At 41.7% G+C, this 19,723-nt stretch overlaps 1 protein-coding gene across 1 annotated transcript in view; it reads right to left on the bottom strand.

The window, feature by feature from the left end:
• Ccdc38 (coiled-coil domain containing 38) overlaps positions 1-12,160 on the bottom strand; it is a 39,777-nt gene extending 27,617 nt beyond the window's left edge. The window contains exons 1-3 of the mRNA XM_015482586.2: positions 12,121-12,160; positions 5,553-5,653; positions 3,964-4,129 (exon numbers count right to left, since the gene is read on the bottom strand). Of these exons, the coding sequence (XP_015338072.1) occupies positions 3,964-4,129; positions 5,553-5,653; positions 12,121-12,160 (307 nt within the window). The remainder of the gene's footprint in view (positions 1-3,963; positions 4,130-5,552; positions 5,654-12,120) is intronic.
• Between the last annotated feature and the right edge of the window lie 7,563 nt (positions 12,161-19,723).

Here is a 19,723-nt window from a genome sequence, read left to right as displayed (position 1 = left end):
TCCATTCCCAGCTTTCCAAGAAATCTCCATACTGCTTTCCAAATTGGCTGCACCAATTTGCAGTCCCACCAGCAATGTACAAGTGTACCCTTTTCCCCACATCCTCGCCAGCACTTGTTGTTGTTTGACTTCATAATGGCTGCCAATCTAACTGGAGTGAGATGGTATCTTAGGCCCACCACCTTCTTTTCTTAGCTTTATGTTGCAGACAGCTCACTCCACGAAGAGGAAACCCAAATTCCATCGCCCAGTAGGACGCGGGCACCGGGCCTTGATTTGAATTCTGATTCACCAGAAATTCTGGGTGACTCAACCTCACTAAGCCACTTTCATCCTATGCAAAGAGGAGAGGAGGCCAAACTATCTAACAGCATTTTGTTGAGGAATAAATAAAATGCATATCAAAGTCATCAGTGCTTAGCTTAGTGCACAATTATCTTTTTCAATGTATTTTTTTAAACTTTACATAAGGGAAATCACCAACATTCATAAAACTCGAGAGTCATCTAATGAGCCCCCTTGGACCTGTCAGCTACCTTAACCTTATCAATGATTTGCCAATCTCATCTGTCGCCCCCTCCTCAGTTCTTCCCCTCAGTGGAATATTTTAAAGAAAATCAACACTCTTGGATCATTTCATCCCTTGAATACCCAGTATGTACTCCTCCTGACAAGGTAGTTTTAAAACATGACCATCATACCACTTTCACACTTCACAAAGCCATTTCCTTAATGTGATCCCCACTTCAGGTATACACTCATCCCCCTTCCCACCATTTTTTCCATACAATTCATTTGTTCAAGAAACCAGGTGGATTATCCTGTGGAATTTTCCACATAATGAATCTGGCATATTTCATCCTTGTAATGTTATGTAACATGGTGCTCAGACCCTCATATTTATTCAATTAGACTCAGGTTCAATATATTCAGCATGACCCCTAAGGTCAAAGAGCCATCCCATATCCACTTTCTGAAATTACTTTCTGTGTAGTGTGGGGTTTTTTTTTTATTATTTTTTAAAGAGTCTTATCCACTTTCTTTCTTTCTTTTTTTAGTTGTAGTTGAACACAATACCTTCATTTTATTTGTTCATTTTTACATAGTGCTGAGGATTGAAACCAGGGCCTCACACATTCGAGGCAAGTGCTCTACCACTGAGCCACAACCCAAGCTCATACTAGGACATTTTTAATGGAAAAAAAAATGAAATTGCTCACTATCGCTTTCATTTAGTCACTTATGATGGGTCAGCCCGATTGAAAATAAATTTGAATATCCTATCAACTTATTAGAAATAAGCTCAGTCTACCTTAATGTGGTGACTGGCTTACTGGGCCGATGGAATTTTATCCTTTTAATCTAGTAAGACTCATAATTGTAGGTTTCCCATTTTGGCTATTCTAGCTATCAGACAGATCTTCCAAGCAAGAGAACTTAGGTGATAAAGCCCTCCTCAAAGTGCGAGTGTCTCTCAACCCCAGAGCACCTCCATCACTCACTGGGGATGTGAAGAGCAGTCTGAAAGCCCCTGAGACAAGCCATTCAGTACTGCTGTTTGATGGCAAAACCACACTCAGGCTGCCAGTCGCACAGAGAGGAAATGGCACTTCTGCCCTGTAGGCAGATGAGCTGTCCATGACACCGAGTTGCCTGTGGACTTCCTTTGCTGGTGATTTAGCACTTTGTTATTACTGAGTACATAGAAGTAAAATGAATGGGGTTGCTGGCTAATTTTACTATCACGTAGGTTTGTTTTCAGTCTGAATTCAGCCAGGGAATGTGAGGCTGAAGAATACATAGCAGTTTCATTCAAATCGACTCCTGACTGGAAATAGAGTCAGAGGGAGATTTAAGGGAAAATGTCCCAATGTTTTATCTGTATAACCAGCACAAATGGATAACCCTGCTTCCATGGATGAGGGAGCCCAGATTGCCCTGGACGACACTAGTTTCACTGTTTCCTTTTTTGAAGTGTCTACCCTGTGGCATTTACTTCCAAGAGACCAGCGACGTCTTTGTTAAACAATAATGGTGGGCACCCAGGTTGTCTCCTCAGCCGTGCTTCCCTAGTTATCCCCAAACTACCACAGTGGCAACGAGGATTCCTGAAATCCCTCACTCCATGCAGAATTCTTTCTATGCCACCTGTCATTTTAAGTGCCCTTGATGACCTGGGCTCACCATTCTACAGAGGCCAATGCTGAAACAGCAGGTGAGATCCAGACATGCCCTAGTGTTAGAGTCTGTAAACAAGTCTGGATGGTGCCTGGCAAAATGCCAGAGGGAGTGGTTTGTGAAGTAATGCCATTGAGCCATTAAGTGTGGAGATTCCTTATTGGTTGACTGATGTATCTAGTTTATGCTAATTAGATAAGCTGTGTGGAATGTATAAATACTGCTCCTGTCCTGCAATAAATGGCTCCCTCTCCTGCTGTATCAATCTACACTAGTTGCTCGTCACCCGCCCGGTTATTTTGCTGCAGCCGGACTGCGGCACCCTGTAACTTGTGGTGAAGTCTCTGGCATTATGTGCCACCATGTCACACAATTACATGTGCACCTATCAAATTTTCTAAACCATTTCGCTTGGTTTTATGGTTTGGATATGAGGTGTCCCCAAAAGCTCCGGTGTTAATGCAGGAATTTTCAGAGGTAAATGATTTGATGGTGAGAGCTGTCACCTAACCAGTCCATCCTGGTTTGAATGGACTGACTGGTGATAACTGTAGGCAGGTGGGTGTGGCTGGAGGAGGTGGGTCACTGGGGTGTGCTCCTGAAGGTTGCATCTTCTCTGTAGGCCCTTCCCCTTGCTCTCTCTGCTCCCTGGCCACAATGACCCTGAGAAGCTTCCCTTTGCCACACCCATCTTCCATGACGTTCTGCCTCACCTTGGGCCCAGAGTAATGGAGTCAGTTCACCGTGGCCTGAGTCTCTGACACTATGAGCCAAAATGAACTTTCCCTCCTCAGAAAGCTGTTCTTGTCTGGTATTTCAGTCACAGCCCTAGGAAGCTAACTAATGCACATGACTTCTGTTTTGATTACTGAATTCAGAGTCCTTTTCTAAATATTTTTCTTATTCTCTCAAGATTTTCTTTTCAGGGGCTGGGGTTGTAGCTCAGTGGTGGAGCGCTTGCCTGGCACGTGGGAGGCGCTGGGTTCGATCCTCAGCACCACGTAAAAAAGTAAATGGATAAATAAAGTTCTAAAAAATCTTTTTAAAAAATGATTTTTCTTTTCATAATTTTGGAAACTGAAAAGACTCTGGGAGCCAGAGGAAAAACATTTTAAGTTACCACAGCAAATCCTGGGCACTTGATATGTGTCTGTCTGTCTGTCCATTCTTCCTTTCTTATTTTTTTTTTAATTTAAAAAATTGGAAAAAAGATTCATTTATGGGAAAAGATTTTATGACTCAATCATGAATCATTAGGCACTTCTTGATCTGATAAGTAGGGAATATTCATGTCATTTTTGATACCCAGATTGCCTTCTTTCATAAAACAATTATTACCATTTTGGAATATTTTAATATGTTACCTTCAAAGGTCATTAAACCCAGTTATGTTTTTGAAACAACAGGCATACTTATTAAATTCTATTAGCTTCCTGATTCTGAATATATGAATTCTACAGCTACTCCATTCTTAGAAAGTTTCTGTATTTCCACAAACAAAACTCAGTATGAATGGCTGGCACCTTTGCCAACTTTAATACTGTATTATTTTGGCAGTGACTATCTTCCTGGGAGCCATGAAAATGAGAATCAGTCTTCTTGGAAAAATATGCTTTCCTGTTTAAAATAGATTCTCTCCCAATTCTCAACCCCCCTTTACAGAGACTTTCCCATAATTATAAGCTAGCATACTTTCTGTTTTTTCTCACCTCCAGAAAAGCACCCAACTCTGAAATCAACAATATTCAAAATGATATTCGGAATCAAAGAGTAACTTAGACTTACCTTCTGTTAATCTGAGAATAAGAATTGGATCTAACCCAAATTTTTCAAATGAGCCATCACCTCTGTCAGAAAGAAGAGCTATTTGGCTCAGGTGTGAACGACTCTTCATTCGGGATGAAAAAGTAGACTTTTGGTAGACTTTCATGCTACGGTTCAAAATTTTTTCCTGCCCAAGTGCAAAGTTTAGAAGAATTTTTAATGTATCCAAGTAATCTTGTTTTCAAATAGAGATCATATATAAAAATGCCATTTGTAATAAATGATATTAACAATAAACCAGTAACCCTCAATTCTTATCTTTGAAGGAATGCATAATTTCGTTCCTATAGAAAACTGAGTATAAATATATTTAAAAATTAATTTTTATTAAATTGTGTTTCCCAAATATGAAGGACTGGGAAATGTCCTTCTGCATTTATTTATATATTTTCACAGTTTTATCTTGCCCAAAGTGTTGAGTCCATGAAATTGAAAACCTGAGAGAAAAATAGAAGTCCCAAGTGGACATTTAAAAAAATTTGTTTTAGGCTTCAGATTTCACCCATATTTTCTCAATTTAATTTTGGGAGAAATTCAACACAACTATATAACACCTGCAGGAAACCATCACACACAGACGAACCATGTGTCAAGCATTTCTAGATATTTTCTTCATTCTAACAAAGGTGAAGAAAGTCCTGTTGTCAACCTTTGCTCCAGGAGGAAGGAAAGTAAATCTGAAGTGTTAGCTGTGACCACACACACAGTGAGAGCAACGCTGCAAGGCACACACTGACATAGCTCTATACCAGATCATTCTGAAATGGTACCCCCTCCTCCACTTTTATCCCTTCTTCCTCCTCCCCACAGATTGTCTCGTCCACGTCAGCTCAGCCAATTTTGACTTCTTCTTGGAGACTCTGCTCCTGTTATTTCAGTGAAGTCTTTGCCTACACATCACCACCACCCTGTTCTCTCTCTCTTCTCACCGGTAAAGGTGGGCAGGCCTTTGTCTGTGTTTCCTTTGACGCCGCTGTTACAGTAGCCCGTCAACTCTAAGATGCCACTTATTTTAAGAAAGCATTAGCTGGGTGCAGTGGCACACACCTGTAATCCCAGAGGCTTGGAAGACTGAGGCAGGAGGATCACAATTCAAAGCCAGCCTCAGCAACTTAGCAAGGCCCTAAGCAACTCATTGAGACCCTGTCTCTAAATAAAATACCAAAAGGGCTAGGGGTGTGGCTCAGTGGTTAAGTGCCCCTGGGTTCAATGCCTGGTGTCAAAAAAGAAGCACTATTATCTTATGCATGGCCAATGACATCCATCTATGGAAGCTGCATTCCAATTTTAGAAATGCAAAAATGTGAAAAACGTGGGTGTTGTCAGAGTAGGGTAGTTGTTGTTGCCATACTGGACTGTAACATCTGTCTTCTGCCATTGGGTGGCGATCTTTGCAGATCCCTGTGATGTGCTGGGTGTCTCCCCAGGACAGTATGGGGCACACACCATGTGAGTCCTCATATCTGACACCATAAAAATTCATAAGAATGATGAATAATATGATATGATTATAACATTAATTGGGATTGTGATTTTTAATAAAAGCTTACCTTTTTCTTTGCTGCCATTTCATTTTCTTTGAAAAGAAAGAGATCTTTGAAAAAGACCTTATATGGTCTGTCCTTTTTGACTGATTCATCTTTTGCTTTTTCTGAATGAAAGAAAGAAATAGAAATAAGATTTATTATTGTTCCTCTGTTTACCAGAACTATAAGGCTCCTACCAAATGGGGTAGAGTGAGTGGGATGCAGGAGTCTCTAAGAGAGTGGAATGCAGACAGAAATTGCCTCCCTGAACTGGAATTGGACATGAAGGGCCCAGATCTCTTGGGCAAGATCCCCAGATCCTCTGTTTCCCATGGCACCAAGCACATGGGCTTGGGGAATGAGTTGATGAAACAGAGAGACCTTGCTGGGTAAGGTGGTTGCGCAACTATGATCCCAAAGATTCTAGAGGCTGAGGCAGGAGGATTGCAAGTTCAATGACAGCTTCAGCAACTTAGAGAGGTCCTAGTAAGACCCTTTCTCAAAAGAGACATTAAAAAGGGTTAGAGACCTGGCTCAATGGTTGAGCACCCGTGGGTTCAATCCCCAGTTCCAAAAAATAAAAACAGGCATTTAGCAGAATCATGAGATCATATTTTGAGATGAATATACTATTTCTTCCTATCATACAGGCACAACTACTGTTACCCTTGCCCCACCACTCCCGTTGGGAAGAGCCTCAGTCCAAATTAGATTGTCTTAGAAAAAAGTCAGATGTTAACAAGTGCTGGTGAGGATATGGAGAAACTGGACCCTCAAATGTAACATGGTGCAGTCATTTCTGTTTTTTTTTTTTGTGTGTGTAGAGGGTATTAGGGATTGAATTCAGGGGCACTTGACCACTGAGCCACATCCCCAGCCCTATTTTGTATTTTATTTAGAGACAGGGTCTCACTGAGTTGCGCCTCACTGTTGCTGAGGCTGACTTTGAAATCGTGATCCTCCTGTCTCAGCCTCCAGAGGAGTTGGGATTTACAGGCATGTGCCACTGTGCCCAGCCAGTGCAGTCATTCTGGAACATACTCTAGTAGTTTCTAAGAATGTCAAACAGTTGCCATACACCTCACCAATTCTAACATTAGGTATGCACCCGAGAGAAAGGAAAACATGTTGACACAGAAACTTGTATATGAAGCTGGGCACAGTGCTGCATGTCTCTGATTCAATCCCAGAGACTCCAGAGGCTGAGGCAGGAGTATTGCAAGTTCAAGGCCAACCTCAGCAACTCTCAAGGCCCTAAGCAACTTAGCAAGATTCTGTCTCAAAATCAGAAATTTTAAAAAGGGCTGGAGATGTAGCTGAGTGGTAAAATACCTCTGGGTTTAGTCCTTGGTACCAAAAACAAAACAAACAACAAAAAACTTGTACATAAATGTTTCAAGCAGTATTATTCATAAGAGCCAAAAGATGTAAACAACCCAAGCATCCAACACTGAAAAATGATAAACAAAATGTGGTATATCCATATAACGGGAATATTATTTAGGCTTGAAAAGGGACGAAGTACAACATACACTACAACGGGTATAAACCTTGGAAACATATGTTAAACAAAAGAAGCAGGTACCAAAGAACCACATAGGGTATCTTTCCACCTATGTGAAATGAACAGAAGAGGCACATCCATGGAGACAGAGATCAGTGTTGCTAGGGATGGCGCAGGGACAGGGGGTAGAATCTGGAGGTCAAAGGATGCAGAGTTTATTTAAGGTGATGAAACATTCTAAAATTGGCCATGGTGATGGCTGCACATACCTATGAAAACACTAAAAACCATGAACTTATATACTTAATGAAAAAGAAGGCTGATCATTAAAAATAGAAAAATCAACTATATCTCTGAATGGAATTTTAGATTTTATTTATTGAATCTGAAAGGGCAAAAACCCTTCCTTCTCTCTCCTTATTTCTATTGCTTGGAGGTGTGATGCTGGGGACAGAAATCTTGGGATTTTTAAAATATCTATTTATGTATTAATTTATTTATTGTGGTGCTGGGGATGGAACCCAGGGGTGTTCTACATCCCCAGCCCTTTTAAAAATTTTATTTCGAGACCAAGTCTTGCTAGTTGCCCAGGCTGTCCTCCAACTTGTAATCCCCCTGCCTCAGTCTCCCTAGTAGCTGGAATGACAGGCTTGCATGATCATACCTGGCTGAAATTCTGATCTTTAAAAACCAAAAACCAAGACCAGGAATGCTGGCAGCTTGGAGTTGATATCTTAAATCAGAGAGAAAAAGAAAGGGTGACCCACCCCTTACTCCATACCCTTTACCCTTCTATCTCTACCTCACCAAGGAAAAAAAAAAAACCTCCAAAACTTCCCAGCAGGCCAAGGACCTATGAAGAACCTCTGGTTCTGGCTCTGAATCACTCTGGTTCCCCAGGAATTCTGGCTTAATTGGTCCAGAACATCAGCTTTGGGATACACTGAGAGGCCCCTAGGTGGCGGTAATGTGCTGTGAACTGGAGCGTCAAAGCTACCTGAGAAATGGCCATTGTCCAAGGGATGCAGTGGAGGCGATGGGAGTGCCTGGGATTGCAGAAGCCCCAACACGCTGGTTTGGTTTTGTTCTGTTTATCAGGGAGAGGGAAAATCACAGAGTGGAGGTCCTGGGTTCAACACAGAGTGTGGCCGGTTCTGGTCACCTGCTGTCCACCCCTCCAGGGAAGGAGGGATCTCCGAGCCTAGAAAACAGGACGCCCTGCACTTGACAGGCAAAGACTGAAGGCAGCTGATAAGTCATCAGCACGGCCCTGATCTACAATCCAAGGTCACGAAGGGACGCATTCAGGAGTAAGTGAAACAGCAGGGCTTTGTAGTCACAAGAGTGGGGAGTGTCCCCCAGTTCCAAGCTGGATGTGGCCAACTTGTTGAGTCATTCTGAGGGTTGGCAGAGAAGTGAAATTAGGCTGAAGACTCAGAGGAGTGTGGCTGGTCCAGCTGGTAGAGGAACTAGCTGGGTGGAGAGTCCTTCCCTCTGGGTGGGGTTCATACCTGGCAAGAGCAGAGGGGCTTGTGGTTTGGCCTTTGGAGGCTCAGGGAGGCTCAGAGAATGTCACAGAAGCACGTGACATTCTAGGCCTTTGTAATCTGTGGAGTAGAGATAACTGAGGGCAGGTCCAGCATCTGGGATTGAGGACAGCAGGAGGAGGAAGGAGAATGGCTAACAGGCTAGAGCCTAGCAGAGGGTGACGAGATTGAGGACCCAAGGGAACCTGGAGCTGGGTGGTTTTGATACCTAATTTCATGCGTTGTCAGGACTCAGGAGTGCCTAGATCAAACTGTATTTCTGAGTGTGTCTGTGAGAGTGTTTCCAGATGAGATCAGCATTTGAACCAGCAGGGTATCATCCCAGCCACTGAGGGCCTGAGCAGAACGAGAGGCCAAGGAAGGCCCTTTCTTGTCCTTCTCAGGGTTTGAGTTGGCGTCTCCTCTTGAACCCAGAATGGGACTGACACCATCAGTTCCCCTGGTTCTCAGGGCTTCAGACTTGGATGGAATTACACCACCAACTCTCCTGGGTTTCCACCTTGCAGATGGCAGATCGTGGGTCTTAGCATCATCAGTACTTGAGCCAATTTCACCCTAAGTCCATCCAAGATGATTTCATCTCAGGATCCCTGCCTCAATTACTTCTGCAAAGACTCATTTTCTAAATAAGTTCATATTGTCATAGACATATCTTTTGGGGACCACATTCAACCTTCTACATCACCCTATACTCCCAGTGGGCATCAGACTCCAACCTAAGCCACAGCCTCTTACCTTATGGAAAACTGAAAACGACTCAAATGCCCTCAGGGGAGTCAATAAAGGAACTATGGAATATTCACACAATGTGATTCACAGCAGTTAAAATGCATGAACTACAATGCACAATGTAATTTCCAAAAGACGATAGTCTGTAGGCTATCCTTTTAAACAGTTGAAGCCAAAGCAAAAAAAAAAAAATATGTTCTTTAAGATTACAAACAGACAAGATAATAAGAAAACCCCAGTAATAATCTACACAGGAGTCAACATGGTGGTTACCTCAAATGACAGACAACAAGAGATCTGGTGTGTAGGTTTTGTCATGGTGTAATTTACCATTAAGATTCTAGTTTTCAAGGGTTCAGAGGTCCATATTATATTATTAATATATAACTTACTTGATTTAAAAAGAGGGCCATGGGTAACAGGGAACTGGTACCAAATGTGTTAATGCTCATGCTTCCTATTGTGTTATGAGTAATAAAGACTTTTGTGTCTGATCCAAGAGTTTTGTAACTCTTCTTGGCATCCATGAAACTAGATAGCTTAACAACTTGGAAATAGGAGAAAATCTTACACCCTTCACAGTTCTTGACACAGTAATCTAAATTCTTTTTAATAAAAAGGCATCATCCAGAGGCTAAGTGGTAGAGCACTTGCCTAGCACATGCAAGGTGCTGGGTTTGATCCTCAGCACCAAATAAAAATAAATAAAGATTGTGTCCAACTACAACTAAAAAAATTTTTTTTTAAAAAAGGCATCATCCAATATATATACTACTCTAGTATTCTGCATCTTATTTTTTCAGTTACCAATACTTAGAAATTCTTTTTATATTAGCACAAATATTATCATCTTATCCAAAAGACAGCTGACTAGCATCTCATTCCCTCATAATATGAACTAATCCTACACCAATGGACATGATAAAACAAAGTCAAAATGTTACAGAGTGGTGAGATAAAACTTTGGGACTTTGCTAACATTCTGCACTGATGCTGTCAAGAACTGAAGATGAACCAACTTTCCAATCCTCTGTGGGTCTGGAAAGATCCCAGAGTGAACAGTAAGTCCTTGTGTTATGGTTTAGATACGTGGTGTCTCCCAAAAGCTTGCATGTAAGAAAATGCAAGAATTATTCAGAGGGTGGAATGGTTGGATTGTGGGAGTTGTAGGTAATCAATGAATTAATCCATTAATATGGATTAAGTGCGTGGTAACTGTGATAAGGTGGGGAGTGGCTGGAGGAAGTAGGTCACTGGGGGCCCGCCTTTGGGGTTTATTTGTCCCTGGTAAGTGGAGCTCTCTCTGCTTCCTGATGACCACGTCCTGAGCTGCTTTCCTCCACCACACCCTTCCGCCATGATGTTCAGCCTCACTTGGAGCCCTAAGAAATGGAACCTGCTGTCTGGACTGAGACCTCTGAAATTGTGAGGCCCCAGATAAACTTTCCCTCTTCTATGTTGTTCTTGTGAGGTCTTTTGGGCACAGCAATGGAAAAAAAAGCTGGCTAAAAGAGCATGGATATGTGAATGCAAACTTCATTGACTCCCTTCAGTTTCCGACACCTGAGTTGCCCACACCTTGCCTTGTCTCCAGCAGTGCTGAGCTACGGGCCCCACCCCATGACTTGAAACCTCATTCTGTCTAGTCTCGTTGGATAACACTTGCTTGGTTTCTAACCTGAACTTGTGTCTGCTGATTTGCACATCTATTCTGCACCTGAATAAAACTGCCTCTTCCTTCATTTTAACCTTATCTATGATTTTTGTTTCATAGACATAATGACTGATCCTAGTCATTTGCTCTTACAAAAAAAAAAAATACTGCATTGACTATTCTTGTACATACACCTTTAATTATGTGTGCAAATCTACCTGTAGAATTAATTCCAAAAATGGCCCTTCCTAAATTTTTTTAAATTTGATAATGGAGCAGGGGCTACTAGTAGTGTCTCCATATCCACACTCTCTCCTTCTATACAAATATGGTCCTCAATTCTATCATCCCATATGGGCACCCAGAGTAGAGAGTACTTTTCTCAGCCTCCTTTGGACCTAGGAATACCCATATGGCTAAGTTCTAGCCAAGGGGATGTCAGTGAAAGTGGTGGATGTATCTTCTAGGCATGCTCTTTCCTTTCTTATAGGTAGGAATATGGATGTAATGATTGGTGCAGAAGCAGCCAAATTGGGCCAAGAATAAAGCCCAGTCATGAGCTAGAAGGTGAGCTCCTGATGTGAACTTCCCCATGGACCCAGACTCTGTTTACCTGAGAGAGTGTGAAAAACCCCTACCATACATTTAAACCATGGGTTTATATCCATGTTTTGTCATTCACAGTCACACCTATTAATTCTAAATACAGAGTGACAAATGGTCCTCTGTATGGGATGTGTATAGAGTGACAGTTCTCTATAGACATTCTTGGTGTTATCCCATCATTAAACTTGGCCAGAATTATAAGTAAAACAAAATCATTCCTTTTATACTGCTAAATTCTACTCTCTTGTATATTTATAAAGAAGTAGGAGGATCAAGAGAGAAGGGTGGTAAAGGAGAGAAGAGAAGATTTGGTAAAGTTATTGGTGTCCTTTCGTATGACACACAATTGAGTTAATGGTGACAATTTGAGGAACCCCTGATTTGAAGAAATTTTAAAAATCGAAAAGTCAAACAGAGTGTCCTCAGCAGACAGTTTATAAACTCTTTCCACCTTAGGCTCTCGTGCAGCACCCTCCTTTACTCTCCTGGTACCTTATGGAGCCTAACGGGACCAGGCACAAAGGAAGAATTCACTGACTGATTTCCTTTTACCTCCAGAATTCGGTGATGTTGGCAAAACATGTGATGACATTTCGTCTCCTGGACCTGTTCAAAGGAAAGGAGATACATTTTTAAAAATTCTGTGAACATTGTATAAAGGGACTTGATCCAACTGCCAATGACTCTCCAATGACCTTTCTGGCTTTTTAAAAGCAGTGCACACACAGACTCTTTCACCCAGTGATTCCAACCACAGGCACTTACCCCAAGGAAATAATAAAATGACCAGGCAAAAATTATATGCAGTGTCATTCAATAAATAAGAAGTTGAGTTAAGCTATGTCATGCCCCTTACGTGTATATTATATCCACACACAGAAACCACTGAGAGTTGTTTGAAAAGCTGTGTACCAGACATGAACAGGAGCCACCTCTGGTTTGGTACAATCTCTGCTTTCATTCTTACTATGTTGAAGTTAGAATTTGGTGATTGAAGAACTCACCTTAGCTGTAGAATTTAAGTCCTGTCAAAACTACAGCAACTAAGTTATCAAGATAAATGTCAACACAGTATTCTTAAAATCCCAACTTACTGCAGGGAAAATCTATGATGGTTGCCATAGTCTTGGCCTCCATAGTAGCATGGTTGGGAGCTTTAATATAGGTGGGACCTAGTGGGTGGGCTTTAGGGCTTTGAGAGCATGCCCCAGAAAGGAACTGTGGGACCCTGGTCTCCTCCTCTTACTCTTGACTTCCTGTCCCTGAGGTGAATTGTTGGGCTCTGCCATACACTGCGACCACAGTGTGCTGCCTTGCTACAGGCTCAAAACAATGGGTCCAATACATCAAAGAACGGAACCTCCAAAACTTGGGCCAAAGTAAGACTTTAACTTTATAAGTTGATTACCTCAGGTATTTTGTTGTAGTGATGGTAAGGTAACATATTGAATGAAATATCAAAATTGTAAAGCAGACATGATCTGACTGTACACTTGTATGCATTGATCTCAACCTATAAGTCTTATCTTTATTTAAATTTTTGTGATATTTTGTTCATCATATATTTTTGAGCTAATTTTTGTGTTGTTTTTGAAATAGTAAATTTAAACATTGCTTATTTTGACTACTGAGTTTTTGTTTCTCTCTTAAAATTTGTGGCTAAGGCAGAGTGTTCCTTGCTTCACCTTAATTCTTATTCTAATTTCTATACTTTTGAGGTATTATTCAAATTTCTCCCTGAGCTTGTGTATCTTTCGACCATGAGAAAAGTTATAAAGATATGTTTATTTGGGGGGAAAAGGATACTCAGGATACTGGGGTTGGGGGTACAGCTGAGGCAGAAGGTTCACAAGTCCAAGGCCAGTATAGGTAACTTTTTTTTTTTTTTTAATATTTATTTCCTTTAGTTTTCGGCGGACACAACATCTTTGTTTGTATGTGGTGCTGAGGATCGAACCCGGGCCCCACGCATGCCAGGCGAGCGTGCTACCGCTTGAGCCACATTCCCAGCCCCCAGTATAGGTAACTTAGTAAGATCCTGACTCAAAACAAAACTTAAAAAGTCCTGGCTATGTAGCTCAGTAACACAGCACCTGCCTAGCTCTGTGAGACCCTAGGTTTAATCCCCAGGACCGAAAAAAAATAAGTGTTCCCATGACAGGACCCATGACAATACCATTTAAATTTATGCTTCAGTAATCACAGAGAGCCATATTTAAAAGCCAGCAGTTCCAGAAACACAGCAGCAAGTGATTAAAAACTCAGTCTTTCATGTGGAAAAGCCTGATTTCAAATCTCAGTTTGCATTTACAGATATGTGAGCAAGTACATTTAACATTCAGAATATATATATATATATTTTGAGTAACTACTCTGGTGTCAAGCATTGTTCTGGCTGTGGGAGACGGGGCAGTGTTTAAAAAGATAAGACAGAAGGACAAAACTGACTGTCCTTAGGCATGTCTTTACTGTTGATTTTAATATCTCAGCATCTCTGAGTTCCTATACCAGAAAATGGGAAGGAGAGTTCTAACAATATCAATGAAGCAATGAATTTTAAACAACCAAGCAGGAAGTCCAGCATATGGAATAACACAGTAAGTGGCATTATGTGCTAATGTTTGCTATTAGCATGTGATTTCACTTCTAGGACTTACAAAGCAAAGAGAAAAAAAAGAGAAAAGAATTATGTGAAAGCTTCAAAAAGGTAAAAAATTAAAAACCTACATCTTTGACAACTTTTTCAAATCACTAAAGATTCCCCTCCCCCTCAGGTGTTTTGTTCATTTTAACAAGTACAAAAGAAGGGTTGGTGAAAAATTGATGACAATTTGTTGGTTTAATAAGAATTTGGGCGGCTAATGCTAAAAAGATTTGTAGGTTTTTAAAATTCTATGCTGTGCACTCATCCCAAGATTCTGCTCGCCTCTGTATTGTCATGCTTTTCTTCCTTCCAGTCTTCTATCTATCCACCCTCTCTCCACTCTCATTCTTCTCATCAAAAAAGTCTATCTGCAATGAGCATCTTTATCTATGGCTTCTGGTACCTTTCTGCTCACAAACAAAACAAAACAAAATAAAATAACAAACAAAAATACCAAAGTTCCTATTCCTCTAAGTAAAATGCAAATAGCCCAGATCTGCTCTGATTCCATCTCCTCTGTAATTCATAGGACACATAAATGCAGCCATTTGTGTACTTCTGTACTTCCAGATGAATTAATCTCTCTATTGATTCATGAAGGGTTGGTGGAGAACCAAAGGTAGGGAGAAGAAGATAACCAGCTATTCTTAGGAAGAAACAATAAAGTTCATTTTCCAACCACCAAAAAGTTGAAGACAGGTTTGCTGTGTAAAATAACAAAGCATGATGACTACATAAAGGCTCGGTACCCAAAGAGAACTGAATTACTCACAAAATGCCTGAAAACTCACATCTTAAATACATGTTCAGATCCAAAGAGCTCAGAAATATCAGCTGGAGTGAGCTGGTTGTGGTGATGCACACCTGTAATTCCAGTCACTCAGGAGGCTGGAGAGAGGAGGATCGAGTTCAAGGCCAGCCTCAGCAAATTAGTGAAGTGCTGTCTGAAAATTTAAAAATTTAGGGCTGGGGTTGTGGCTCTGTGGTAGAGCACTTGCTTTGCATGTGTGATGCACTGGGTTCGATTCTCAGCACCGCATATAAATAAATGAATAAAATAAAGACCCATCAACAACTAAAAACATTCAAATTTAAAAGGGCTGTGGAAGTAGCTCTGTGATAAAGCACCCATGGATTCAATCCCCAGTGCCAATACGTACATATGTACGTACATACATAGTGGTGGAGTGTTATTGTAAGCCATCTTTTAATTTTAATATTAATTTTTTTCAGTGCTTGGGATTGAACCCAGGGGTGATCAACCACAAAGCTACATCCATAGCCCTTTCTAAGACAGGCTGTTACTAATTTTCTGGCCTCAAATTTGCAATCTTCATGCCTCAGCCTCCCCAGTAGCTAGGATTATAGGTGCGTGCCTCTGCACCCAGCTAAAACATTATTTTTAGACATGGCACAGATGTGTGGTAAGTACTCTGTAATTAATAAGAGAGTTTAAAGGGTGGAATATGCCTGGCATGATTGCGGAGCCCAAAGGAGGCCAGTGCTTAAACATAGTGACCAGATACAGTGATATTGATAGAGCCAGAGAGAGAAGTTCCTAGAGGGTGTGGCAGGTCACTTCTTGATGGAATGGAGAATCTCTCTGACCATTGAGCTGAGAAGAGACGATATAAGGCAATGAGGGTAACACAAGGAGACCTATTAAGGGGCTCCTGCCATTGGAAATCAAGAAATAATAGGGTCCCTTGGACAATAGCAGAGGTGGGGAGAAGTGGTCTGATAGATGTATTCTGAAAGGACAGTCCACAGGATTGGCTAATGGTTTGGATGTGGGGTATGAAATAAAGGGATGAGGTAAGAAGCCTGGAGTTGCCATCAATGGTGACAGAGAACACGGTGGGGGAGGGGATGGTTGGGAAGATCAGAGGTTCAGTTTGGAGCACAGAAAATTTGAGCTATTTATTAGATAGACAAAGGGACATAGGAGTACAAAATAGTGTTTTTCCAAATGAACACCCTCCTGGTTAATTTAACCAACCCTTACATTCCCCTGATAGTTATGAATCATATCTGTTCAGTGAGTTGAGTTTTTTGAAGAATGGTCTCACAGGGACAACAGAATGACAAGTGGAAAGCCCCTAGCCTTAGAGGGCAGGCAGGGTGACTCCTGCCCCTGGCTCTCACAGCACTTTCTCTTAGGCCTAATGCATCTCTTCTGCCAAATGTAGATCACAATAAGTTTCTTATAGGATCGTTGCAATTTTCAAATACCGTGGGCTAATGGGGAAATGATCACTTACACTTTTTTTAAACTGGACACTGTCTAAATCTGTCCTCTTTCTAGTCCACTCTGACTTGTGAATAACCACCAGCATTTGACAAGAGTAAGGGGGTCTAACTGACAACTAGCTTTCATGAAACACCCTGAATCCAAATTCTTAAAATTTGGAGGACTCTACTGCAACATCAGTGCAAATTTGGGGGAGCTGGTCCACATGGGTGCAGATTCTTAACATTCCAAACTAGGGAAGTCAGGGAGAAGGACTGGGATTTTATAAGGTCCAGTCCTAAAGTGGTAGGCCAGTCCTAAATATCGTTAACAATAACACTGTCTCCCAGATACTATTGAAGGCAGTTTGTGTTTGGTTTTCACAACCCTGCCTACAACCCAGTGTAAATGGATTTCCAGACTCGACTTGAGATGGAAGGCTGTGGTGTATTTCCCACATCCCTATAAGGGATGACTGGTTCTCTCAGACCCAATACCTTTCACACTTTTTTCCCCACCTCCTCCCCGCCCACCTTGGACAAATACTGTGAACTGTGTCCTTGGATGGTGTGGGGACATCACAGCTAGCAGTTTTTTGTTTACCCCAAAGCCAGGAGCCACTAGGTCCTTGGCCTGAAGCCTGACCTGCCTCTTCTGATTAGGTCAGGGCAGAACATAAGGATGAGGAAACGACTTTCAGCCTGACCTCTAAGTCTCGGCTGGCGTCAAGTTTATTGTTTTGTGCAGACTTTTCTGTTGACATTTTTGGACTGCCCCTTTTGCAAACTGAAAAAAAAAATAACTAGAGGTCAATGAGGGAGGAGGAATAGGGGAAGGGAGTCCACCAATATGAGCCAGGAGATGTGAAAATTACATATAAACTAAGAAGTGCTATAGGGATGCTGGTTATTACTAAGGAAACTTCTGATCTCCTTATCCTTTTATAACACTGAACAGTATGCAAGGAGACAAATTGCGCTGATCCCTCCTGCTTGTGCAAACCTCTTGTTTGCAGGTGCTTCCCAGGTAATGTTTTCTATCTGAGCTGTCAATCAGAGGCAGTCAGTTCACCCACAAGCACCAATGCTCATGAAAAAGAAGTATAAATTCTTTAGACTTGCCTGGAACTTGTAAGCTTTCAGTATAGTACGTGGTGTGTTCTGTGCATCAGGAGAGGAACTAGTACTACTGGCTGAAATCTAGTCCTTAACTGACAAACAGCAGGACTGAGATAAACTACTACTAATAATAACACCTGTTACTTGTTCAGAGTGAGGCACTAGGCTAAGTGATTTACATTTTATTTTACTTAAAGCTCAAACAAATCCATAAACTGGAAATAATTATTCCTATGGTAAGGATGAAAAAAAAAGCCAGAAATTTAGGAAAATATTAAGGAACGTCCCTCAGATCAAGCAGATCATAAGTAACAGTAATGGGAATATGACAAGTTTATTGAACCCCAAATCCTTCTATTTTTTCTGTATTTTTACCCTTTATAATTGCATGAATCTGCAAATATGCCTGAAATTGCAAAATCAAATTAACAAATTAAGATATTAAATGAAAATTAAAGTCCTATGCAAAAATTAAATAATATAAAATTTTATAATACAAAAAATTCTTTAAAATTTTTATAGTATTTTTATAAAATTTTTCTATGACTTAGTGACTTTATTTCTATTCCCCACTGTTGTCTTTTTTTAATATTTATTTTTTATTTTTAGGTGGACACAATATCTTTATTTTATTTTTATGTGGTGTTGAGGATGGAACAAAGCACTCCACGCATGCCAGGCGAGCACACTACTGCTTGAGCCACATCCCCAGCCCCCCACTGTTAGTCTTTTTAAGACTGTGTATACACACCCCACACACATCTCTGTTTGTGTATCTGAGCTAATTTGTGAGTAATCTTAGGATGCTTCCCCCTTTTAGAATCTCTTTCACTCACATTGTCTATGTAACTCCTTTCCAATTTCTTTCTTTCTCTTTCTTACCTGATCTCTGTCACTTATAGGCCCTAGCATAATGCTAAAGTATATTTTTATTGTGTTCATGAAAAGGAGTTTTTGCTGTTTTTAATTTTAGGATGGCTTTAAAATGACACGAAATTAACTTCCTTTTATATTTTGCGTTTTACAGGTGTGGTCTGCTTTTTGGTGTGTTATTTGTGTTCACATTTGTCTTCTTTTTGATTGAAAATCTTTGCCGCACAGGGGAAGTGTCTTTCTTGTCTTCTTACATTCCACAAGATCTAACAAAGACTTTCTAATAAAAATGTACTGCATGAACCAAATAAAGTAATTAAGAATCAAAACCTAGTGCCTGTCAGTGTTTTCCTAGCAATTGATGGGCCGGAAGAGACGGGGGCGAGAATAACACACCATCTTACTGAAACTGACTCGATTCTGTCTCCAACCTTGACCGGGCAGACCCCACTAGGTACTGTTGACGTGGGGCAGAGCGGACACCGAGCTCAAACCTGTCTTACCTCAGCGACTCCGAACCCAGGAACCGCTTCAATTTATCCTTCAGGAAGGCGTTGGGGACAAGGTGGCCAGAGGTGCCAGTCGATTGTCTAAATCTCGGCTCTATCCTGCCCCGCCCCGGTGCCCCTTCATCTTGGGAACCTAGAGCAGAACTGGCCAACCGAAAAGAGCGCTGCACCCGCCACCCTGCTTCGTGACCGCGCGGACCCCTGAGCAGCTCCGCCACCGCATCCCCCTCCTCCCCACTCCCAGGCTCCCCTTTCCTTTGCCCGTGGCCCTCTGCGGCCCCAGCCCCCTGTGCAGAGTTTCCCGCCGATTTTGTCCCCTCCTGGGGCTGCAGCCCCAGGTTCCCATCTTAGCCCCTTGGGCACAGCGTCCCACCATGCTGTCCCCTCTGGGGATCTAGCCCCGAGTTCCCGCACCTGCTCCTGGACAGAAGTTTCCCACGCACCCTAAACCCTTCCAGGGGCTCTATCCCCAGGTTCTTGCTCCTGTCCCTGGGCCAGGTTTCCCCCGCTTGCGTACCCTCCGGGGGCCCGCACCCTTGAGGGGACACCCTTAGTACCAGCGATCGATGCGTCCCGCCCCATCTGCTGGTGACAGAGCTTCAGTGTCCTTACGTGAAAAGTAGGGACATAAGATCTACCTTATTTACCCAAAACGTGAAAAGGCGACCTAAAAAGACTGAAGTCCGTGATAAAGTTTATTACTAATCGTCAAGCTTGTTGGTATTATTATTGTCGTTGTTACTGAGCTACCGTCCTCAGCGACCCAAGGGCAGCGTCTACT

The sequence above is a fragment of the Marmota marmota genome, unplaced genomic scaffold, assembly GCF_001458135.2.
Source record: "Marmota marmota marmota unplaced genomic scaffold, marMar, whole genome shotgun sequence".
In the NCBI taxonomy this organism is placed as follows: Eukaryota; Metazoa; Chordata; class Mammalia; order Rodentia; family Sciuridae; genus Marmota; species Marmota marmota.
This window is presented reverse-complemented; position numbering and strand designations above follow the sequence as displayed.